A 10,661-nucleotide genomic window follows, 5' to 3' on the forward strand; every position below is an offset into this window, starting at 1 on the left:
TTTTAATAGCAAGATTAGAAACATCAATATTCATATTGTTACGACAGTTTATATGCGTTTTTGCTGTGTTTAGCTTACTGCTTAATGCTTATGTGATATATTTTAGTTAACTTAATAATATCGGTCCGGTCTGGATCCCAGACGTGAAACCGAAGACCGGACCGGACCGATCGGTCCTTAAAAAATAAATCCAATACGATCCAAATACATTCGGTTTTTGCGGTTTCGGTCTACTTTGGATCGGTTTGCAGTTTTTGTTTTGGACCGGTCTGGATTTGAACACCCCTAGTTCTAAGTACATAGCGCTTTGTTAGTTGTTTGGACTTTGGAGTTTCCGTTGACCATGGCGCTTCTGTTTTAGTTCCTTTAGTTTTTTTCCTCTTTCCTTTTTTTTATTTTATTTTGTATAAGTTCCTTCTGTTTTGATTTAAAATTTTAAAAACTACTAAAAAGTAAGTTCAGCTTCTTGATTGGATCTCAATGACATTGGTAGTAAACTAATAACATTATGCTAACAAATCCATGTATAATAGATCTCTGCCAGTGCCAATTGTTGTTGCACAAACCCATTTCTCATGCACTTTATTTTAAGGCCAAAGCTAACCTGGGAACTAGGAGGAAGTAAATATGCACTTATAAAAATAATTGCAGATTACCATTAAATTACAGGCATCATTAAATATTGTTATTGTTTTTTGTCCATAGTTCTTAATCCATAGACTTTTACTTACATAAATTATGCATGCAGACTTGTCATTACAATCTGAATCTGTGGTAGTTGCACACATTCACCCATTTCATCAAAGTATGGTCATTATCCTCATTATAGAGTAGAGAGCCGCATTAACATAAATATTATAGTTTTCTGCAGATTTTAACATTTGGATTAAATAAGCATGAAATTCAAGAATTCAACATGGGGTGGTGGCGCAGTTGGCTAGCGCGTAGGTCTCATAGCTTCTGAGTGATCCTGAGGTCGAGAGTTCGAGCCTCTCTCACCCCATTCTTTTTTTCAACGCTTTTTCATATTATGAAAGCATCCATTTTTTGGGCCATGGTTGATGTAAAATGATAAGAACAATTATATTATCATTTGCTCCATTTCTCATCTTCTTCATGCAAACCAACATGTAAGGGATCATCATTCAATTTTTCTCATGCTCCACAGATTAAAAACATAAAGAATCACCAGGAGGGTAATAACAAATTAATTTCCAGAAAACATAACCACGTTGTTGTACTCAAGAAAATAACACTTCTTTATTATTCTATGATAACTGCATTGGATTTTTAGTGAACAACTCATCATCATTCTATTAGAAGAGAAGAAAAGCAAGAAATACAATTTGCAAGAAATACAATTTGCAAGAAGCTAACTCCTCCACCCAAGAAACAATGAAGAAAGAAAACAAGAACCTTTGGTTGCTTTCTCTTTGTTAAATTGGGGAAGTTATTCTTGTTAGACTAACTTCTCTTTCTTACTATAAATAGTTTTCTTTCCTTCTTTGTAAAATAAGAAAAATCAAATACAAGTTATGAGAGGTATTATTCATTCTTCTTTCCAATACTCCAAGAAGTCAAATTCTATCAAGATGGGATGCAATGATTTTTAACATGGTATCAGAGCTTACACTCTGAATACCCTCTGTTTTATCATTTTTCGTTGCGCCTTGATCTATTTCTTCTCCATCATTTTGCAAAGTTAAATTTCTTTGATCTGAATATCCTCTCTTTTCTTCTTCAATGGAAAGTCGAATTATTCAAGCAATTAATCCAATTCAAGATCCAACGTCCCCTTTCTTCATACCCCCAAATGAAAACCCTAGAACTTCTCTTGTCTCTGTCCTCCTTGATGATAAGAACTACCATGCTTGGTCTCGTGTTATGTCAATGTCGATAAAGTACAAAAATAAACTCCAATTTATTGATGGATCTATCTCGAAGCCTCCAACTGATGATCCATCATTTCCTACATGGGACAGATGCAATACACTTATTGTTTCTTGGTTAACCCACTCCATTGAGAGCTTAATTGTTCAAAGTGTTTTGTGGATGGATACAACATTAGAAATATGGGAAGACTTGCATGAGAGATACTATCAAGGAGACATATTCAGAATATCGCAGGTGTTCAGGGAAATGTACACATTCAAGCAAGGTAATATGAGCATATATGCCTACTACAACCACATAAAGGGATTCTGGCAAGAACTTGATAACTTCAGGCCAATTCCATCATGTTCTTGCATAAACAAGTGCACATGTGATATTGTGCCTATTATTAGATCCTATAGGAATCATGACTATGTGATATGCTTTCTTAATGGACTGAATGACCAATATGAGGGAGTGAGATCACAAATAATGCTTATGGATCCTTTACCCACCATTACAAAGGCCTTTTCATTGTTAATACAACAAGAAAGGCTCTTGGATTCTCATCATAATGAGTCTAGGGTCCTGATGAGTAGTGTGGACAACCAACCTACCAATTATGGTATTGAAAATGAGGGAATTTTTTGAAGTAATAGAGGTAGGGGCAGAGGTAGAGGCTTTCAAAATCAAATAGGAAGAGGACAAATTAGAACCTCAAATGGAAGAGGATTTAAGACATGTACTTACTGCCATAAGTTAGGTCATACCATTGACCAATGCTTCAAGAAACATGGTTTTCCACCTAGGCACTTCAAGAACTTCAGTATCAATAACATTACAAGCATTGAGGAAAAACCTTATGAAGAAAAGGAACGGAATGCTGACAAACTTACCAGTGAATCAGCACCTGGAGTCAATATCACCCCTCAACAACATCAAACCATCCTGTCCATTTTGCAACAACAACCCAATTATAGAATTGCTCATAATGCCAATCAGATTACCACTCATCTTGTTGATTCCAACAGTAAAGGTAACACATACTTGTTGAATTTTTTCACTAAATATAATGATTAGTTACTTGACACATGTGCTACTGACCATGTATGTCATACCCTTTCTGATTTTCAAACCTACAAGCGAATTGCCCCTATTTTTGTCACATTACCTAATGGCAGTCAAATATCCACTGCAATATCAGGGAGTATTATGTTCTCTAATTCTCTACATTTGACAAATGTTTTGTACACCCCCTCATTTCATTACAATTTAATTTCCATTTCAAAACTTGTTAACAATATATCTTTCCAATTGATTGTCTGCAAAAACTTTTGTCAAATTCAGGATCTCCAATCTTCAAAGATGATTGGTGTAGCTGAAGTAAGAAGTGGTCTTTATGCTATGAAGGACCCTGTGAAGATTTTCCCTACACCTATCATGCATAGGAATTAGTTCAAAAACAATATTAATTCTTTTAGTTCTTGTAACTCTGTTTTGTGGCACGATAGATTAGGCCATCCTTCACATGATAGAATGATGGTTATGCAGAATCTTTTTCCCATTATTAAGTACAATAAGACCTTTGATCCTTGTGTTGTGTGTCATTTGGCCAAACAAAGAAAGTTGCCCTATAATAATAGCATTACCATATCTACTAGGAATTTTGATTTGATCCATATGGACATATGGGGTCCTTACTCTATCCCAAGCACCCTTGGAGACAAGTATTTCCTTACCATCATAGATTATAGACCTAGATTTACATTGCTCTATTTCATGAAGCATAAGTCCGAGGTGCCTCATTTAGTTAAGAATTTTGTATCTCTTGTTAATACTCAGTTTGGGTTAAGAATCAAATGCATAACTAGTGACAATGAGACAGAATTATCCCTGTCCAATTTTTATAGTGAACAAGGAATTGAACATCAAACTAGTTGTGTTGAAACACCCCAACAAAATGGGGTTGTTAAAAGAAAACACCAACACATCCTTGGTATGGCTAGATCCCTTGTTTTTCAATCTAGCATTCCTCATTGTTTTTGGAATTTTGCCATGGCTCATGTTGTGCATCTTATTAATTTTCAGCCTAGCACTGTGTTGTCCAATAAGAGTCTTTATGAAATTTTGAATAGTAAATTGCCTGATTTATACAATCTTAGATGCTTTGGTTGCCTATGTTATGCTAGCACTCTGACCTCAAACAGAAAGAAGCTTAATCACAGGTCGAGAAAGTGCATACTCTTAGGTTTAAGGCATGGTACTAAGGGTTATGTTCTAATGGACATCAACAATCATGAAACTTTCTTGTCTAGGAATACAATATTCTATGAACACATCTTCCCTTTTAAGTCTACTCAAAATGATCACCTTGACATAAGCAATGAATTAAATCATAATCCCACATATGATATAGAGAACTCTGTTTCTACATGAGATGCCATCTCTCAACCTCACAACATTGCTCCTTCTGTCATCCTACCCAATGCTGATGACTCTCAATGTATTCCTGTTGATGATGTTAATGTGCCTTGTGAACACAACCCTGCTCTTAATCATTGTGAACACCTTATGCTTGAAGATACTACTCCTGATCACGTTACCCCTCTATGCCAATACAATCTCTTAGAGGCTAGACATAGACCTCAATATCTTAAAGATTATCATTGCACTTTATTTACTCATTTTGTTGCACCCAAGTCTTCAAAGGTAAGATACCCTCTTTCTTCAAATCTTTCTTATCATAGATTGTCCACTGCTAATAAACATTTTTCTCTTAATATTTCTTCACATATTGAGCCTTACCACTATAATGAAGCTATTAAGCATCAATGTTGGAGAGATGCCATTCAAAAGGAACTCACTACATTGAATCAAAATCACACTTGGAGCATCCTAACAACAAGAAAGCTATGGTATGCAGATGGATTTTTAAAATAAAATATAAAGCTGATAGATCTATTGAAAGGCACAAGGCAAGATTGATTTCCAAGGGCTTCACTCAAACAGATGGAATTGATTACATGGAAACTTTCAGCCCAGTAATCAATATGACCACTATAAGGGTCATTCTATCCATAGCCCCTGTTAATAATTGGTACCTTCACCAATTAGATGTAAATATAGCATTTATCCATGAAGATCTAAAGGCAGCTGTCTATATGAAAGTGCCCCCTGGTCTGATTGTTCCTCACCATAATCTTGTATGCGAACTAGAAAAGTCCCTTTATGGACTCAAACAAGCAAGCATGTAGTAGCATACCAAACTTACTGATGTTCTTTTCTAATCTGGTTATGTTAAATCCCTTGTTGATCACTCATTGTTCATTAAGTCTACTCATTCTGATTTTACAGTCATTTTAGTTTATGTTGATGATATGATTTTAACTGGAAATAGCATGATAGAAATTAGCCATATGAAGAACCTATTGCATACTAAGTTTAGCATCAAAGATGTTGGTGACCTCAAGTATTTATTGGGGATGGAAATAGCTAGAACTGTCAAGGGTATTCTGCTATATCAAAGAAAATACACCTTTGATCTCCTTGAGGAGACAGGAATGCTTGCCTGCAAGCCTTGTTCCACTCCAATGGAGTATGTAGGAAAACTTGTTCATTCCAATTCAGGAACCACCTTATCTGATCCTAGCCGTTATAGAAGTCTAATGGGCAAGTTACTCTATTTGATTATACTAGATCTGACCTCAATTTTGTTGTTGGTCACCTTAGCCAATTTGTGTCATGTCCTACTAATGATCACCTAGATGGAGCCAAGAAAATCTTAAGATATCTCAAGGGAACCATCGGTATGGGAATTTTCTTTTCTTCTGCAGGTTCCGATTTCAACATCAAAGGATATACTGACTCAGATTGGGGAGGTTGTCCTGACAGTATGAGATCTGTCTCAGGCTATTGTTTTTACATTGGGAATGCCTTGATTTCGTGAAAAAACAAGAAACAACACGTGGTTTCTAGACCCTCTACTGAAGTAGAATACAGAGCTACGACACTTGCTACTTGTGAGGCTCAATGACTCATTTATCTCCTCAACGATCTGCATATACATCACCCTCAACATGTGATGTTATATTGTGATAATCAGTCAGCACTTCACATAGCTGCCAACCCCGTCTTCCATGAAAGGACGAAGCACATAGAAATTGATTGTCATTGTGTTAGAGAGAAAGTTCAATCTGGTTTATTGCATCTTCTTTCTATACACACTTCTTCATAATTGACAGATATATTTACCAAAGCTCTATCTCGTTCTCTGTTCAAGACTAACATTTTCAAGTTGGGTATGTTGGATATTCACATACCAACTTGTGGGGGCTATTGGAAGAGAAGAAAAGCAAGAAATACAATGTGCAAGAAACTAACTCCTCCACCGAAGAAACAATGAAGAAAGAAAACAATAACCTTTAGTTGCTTTCTCTTTTATTTTTGGTTATTGGGCTGTGTTTTGTTTTAGGCCCATTCTTATCTTCGAAAGTTAGTTAAATTGAGGAAGTTATTCTTGTTAACTAACTTCTCTTTCTTTCTATAAATAGTTTTCTTTCCTTCTTTGTAAAATACAAAAAATCAAATACAAGTTACGAGAGGTATTATTCATTCTTCTTTCCAATACTTCAAGAAGTCAAATTCTATCAAGATGGGATGTAATGATTTTTAACACATTCTGCATTGTTATTAGTCGAATTGTTAAATTTATTAGGAAATATAAACGATTATAAAATAAGTTGAGTAATTCATTGAACATTAATGTTCTAGCTCTAAGGATCACCAAGATTAACTTATTTGGATTGTAACCTTGTATCCAAAGAAACTACAACTATATGCACAACTGCTGCTCTACTTTGTCATATATAAGTTTTCTTTATCAATAGTTAGAACTTTTCATCCCCGTCACAAAAAAATATTTTTTCCTTTTTATACAATACATTAATTACAGGGTATGGTGATATACTAGAGCACATGGATGCTTTGGCAGGGAGGGGCACAACTTTTCTCTATCAGGCCCATAAACAAACAGATATTCCAATAAGCCAGAATGTAAAATTATAAGTAGAGTTTTATGGTTCACTCATTTATATTGAATGGTTTGAGTGTTTGACCATATTTCAGTACCGTATAACAATTTGTGTAAGTGAAGAGTTTTAATTTTTTAATTGTGCAGTGGGTTGAATGATTTCTAATGGGTGGTTCCATGCTTTTTATTTGTATATTTGCAATTATAAGTTTAATAAAAAATTTAAAAAGAAAAGAGAAAATTGTTAAGGGGGAGTTCAAAAGAGGTCCAGTCCTCTCATTTTAGATGGGTCCCTTTTTTTCTGTTTTTTTATGTCAACTCCTATCTAATTAAAAAGTATCATCTAATGGCAGAGAAGTTGTAAAGAAATAATAACCACTTATTGGTGGAGATCGTACTATTAGACACATTTCTTAATTTTATTTTATGCATATGCTTTTGTTCAGTATCATTACACCAATCACTAATTAGTCATAAATTCAGTTCTCTTTCTTTGTAAAGGAAATGCATTACTTCTTCAATTGCAAGTATCTTTAAGCCCTAGCTAACTCAAGATAAGGTTACTCATACATCATCTGGGGACCACTAGAGACTCATTAAGCAAAATATGTCTATGCTTACTTCTACAATATAATTTCATATGATCCAAATGGTGCATGTCATTTACCTATATGGCTCATTGTCCCTCATCTTATGCCCTTGTTGATTTTAGCTAGGTGAAGATTCCATAGTGTATTGTCATTTTCTTCTACTTCTAATAAAGTTTTTGTCTATCATCCGCTTCCACTATGGTCCTAAATGTAGAAAATTGATGGTGCTGCCCTTTATTCAATCGCTTGAGGACAAAATGTGGTTGTTTAGGACACCATTAAGCACGTTTTACTAGGAAGGACCTAATTGGACATACTCACATGCAGTATAGCTTGTATGTGCGAAGAACATTACTGTATGTATAGCTTATGACAATTTTGAATGACACAAAATAATACTTATTGTTGGGTATCAACTACGCCGTTCACTGGATAACACAACTCAGTTTTTTATTATTTAATTTTTTACTGCATTGTAAGAATCAATCTCGAGTATACTCACAATATCACTATAAGTGTCAATTCTCGAAATTCTCACAATACGATTACTCGTGTTAAATCTCTTCCCACAATTCTGACTACTAGTGTCAGTTTTCTAAATTCCATACTTTAGCTACATGTGCCAATTTTTAGTGGAATGGAAAGAAATGAATATAAGTATATCGAAAATGGGTTGACAAATAGCTATGAGGGAAAAAAATTGAGTGAAAATGCACTCAACTTAGGACGAGGAATTATAAAGGAAGGAATTAGTTTATGCGAATCTTCACTCACCTACAAAACTCATTGTACCTCTTGGGACACATCCCAATGTTTGAACTTAAGGCTTATAAAGGCTTTCAACCTCCATCCTCTCAACAATTTAGGACTAAAAAGTTTTTCCATTTCACAACTCCAAACATCATCATTAATGATCATATTAATGTGCATTAATAACACTTTGAAACCAATAATTTCCAAGAAACATTATTGAATAAATAATGTGCAAGAAAAATATTTTTCTAAAAAAACTTCTACCACTTCTTTTTAATATTTTGAAAATCAGAAGACATTCTCCCATTAAGACAGTATAGGACAAGCCCAAGTCTTGTAGCAATAGGAGCCCCTTCTGCTTCTTTGTTTCCCACTACCCTAAAATGTTTGATGTCTTATATTTTAGTAAGTATAAAATCTTTAAACCAAAGCAATTTCAACAAACTCTTTTACAGCCTGTACTGTCTATAATAAATGGAGAAAATAGAAGAAAAAAATAGCAAAAGAATTACAGAAAGAACCTCATCTCCCAAACACTCAAAGGCAAAGCTAGCATGCAAAGCATTACCCTTTTCCTTTTCTTTTTTCTTTTTGTACTCTAAAGCACATTTTTTGAGAGAGTAACAAAGCTAGTTTTGACTCTACAATCTGAATAGTATTATACCAACTTTAAGGTCACACACTGCAAAGTGATGAGGACCAAAACCACAAGTAGTTTTAATTTTTCTTTCTTTGATGACACTTTCTTTCTTTATGAACTCCTCCTTGATTCCTTAGTCTTCCTCTTTGTCAGAGTCTTCATCCAATTACCCTTTTTCACCTTCACTCCTTCCACCTTACCTGCCACGTGGCACACACCACTGGTCCTATTATTCCACCTTATGAGCTGGAACATGTGGCCTATTCTCTTTCTCCACCTAAATGTGTCATGTGAATTCTCATGCTCTATCACACTCTTGCTCTCCTTTTTGCTGTTATAGGAGACCTTATTAGAGACTGTGCTCTTTTTCCATGAGGCTACTCCATTTTCTTCAAACTTCATTGATATGAATGAGTCTGCAAAGTTAATTGAATAAAAAAGTTCAAACTCTAACTAAAAATTTGGATAAGTTAATGTTATATAAGTCTAATTGTTCATAACATTGTTGCTAATTAAAGCCGTTGTAGAATATCAGTATAAATACCAAAGCCAAAAGAAAAAGGGGACATGTAATTCTTGGCAAAGATATTGAAAAGAAGAAAACAATAATTTAATGTTGTTTACTTTTTGGTCTGAACTTTAAATTATGTAGTATATCTTGTACTTAACGAAGTTCAGAAATAAAACATCAATCATGTGTGTCTAATTATATTAAATACTAGATAATATTAGTACTATACCTATATACTGTAAGATATGCGGTAGATTAAAATAACTAATACATACCTAAGTGGTCTGTGTGCCTAATTATGTTGCCGAGAGAATTGATCAATTTTGTCACTACTGTATACATTAGACACTGACCCAGTGATAAAAATAAATAAATAAAGCATGTATCTTAAATAATGGCATCATATATCTTTCAAAAGCATGACTGACATTTTGCCAGATTAATGATGTACCCCTGTTCCTCAACAAAATCATAACCTTGCAGTATAATTTTTCAGAGGGGCTCTTGGCCTTTTCTATGACACTCATTCCACGCCAAGAAGAAAGGGATGAGAGAGCTGATAACCTAATGTGCCCTTATAACTCTGGTAATATTCCTAATTTGATTTAATTATGTGGTCTTCATCTGTAAACAAAAAAAGTAGCCTATTGCTATCAACCGAGAAACATTATTTGTACCAAAAAATCAATTTTATTAATCACCAAGAACAGTGATTAAGGAAAACATAAAATAATATTTCTATTAAAAAATACATTACTCCTACACAAGGAAATTATTATTTTAATTTATAGTGGTAGAGGGAGAGACAGAGGAAGAAGAAGAAGAAGAAAATGGGTAATATATTTACCTTCTAAAGTGGGAGAAACGTCATAGTCAAGTTTTTGAGATTTCCACTGCCTGGAACTGAAGAGAGAACTAAAAGCGAAGATCTTGTGAATGGAAGTGTGTTGCTTTCTCTGTGTGGAACTTTGAAGCCTATGTGAACTAGCTTTGGAGGCAGAGTTGTGGTGATGGTGGTGTTGGCCTTGTTTTGCAGCTAAAATGAGGAGCCTCTCATTCAAACACAAGGGACAAACCCCAATAACTACTTGTTTTGGGTGGAAATAGCAGCATGGCTTTTCCTCTCTGTATCCATTTCTATTCATGTTAATTGTGGTTGATATACTAGAGAGTGGATAAGAAAGTAAAGTGTAGAAGTGGAAGAAGAATAAATGCAAGGAAATTGGAAAGAAAACCTAATGTGGTGTGAACTAATTTAAAAAGGTG

General features: G+C 34.5%; 1 protein-coding gene and 1 long non-coding RNA gene across 2 annotated transcripts; one reads left to right on the forward strand and one right to left on the reverse strand.

Moving 5' to 3' along the window:
* On the forward strand, positions 5,880 to 10,005 carry LOC109327462. The gene is made up of 3 exons (XR_002105336.1): positions 5,880 to 5,891; positions 6,943 to 6,949; positions 9,225 to 10,005. It is a non-coding gene; the product is annotated as an uncharacterized LOC109327462 (long non-coding RNA).
* On the reverse strand, positions 8,662 to 10,661 carry LOC109327461. Its single transcript, XM_019560615.1, has 2 exons — positions 10,243 to 10,661; positions 8,662 to 9,300 (listed from the first exon to the last, which is right to left on the reverse strand). Exons 1-2 carry the CDS (start codon positions 10,538 to 10,540, stop codon positions 8,996 to 8,998), a joined length of 603 nt encoding a protein of 200 aa, XP_019416160.1. The 5' UTR covers positions 10,541 to 10,661; the 3' UTR covers positions 8,662 to 8,995.

Source organism: Lupinus angustifolius, chromosome LG15 (genome assembly GCF_001865875.1).
Source record: "Lupinus angustifolius cultivar Tanjil chromosome LG15, LupAngTanjil_v1.0, whole genome shotgun sequence".
NCBI classification, from domain to species: Eukaryota; Viridiplantae; Streptophyta; class Magnoliopsida; order Fabales; family Fabaceae; genus Lupinus; species Lupinus angustifolius.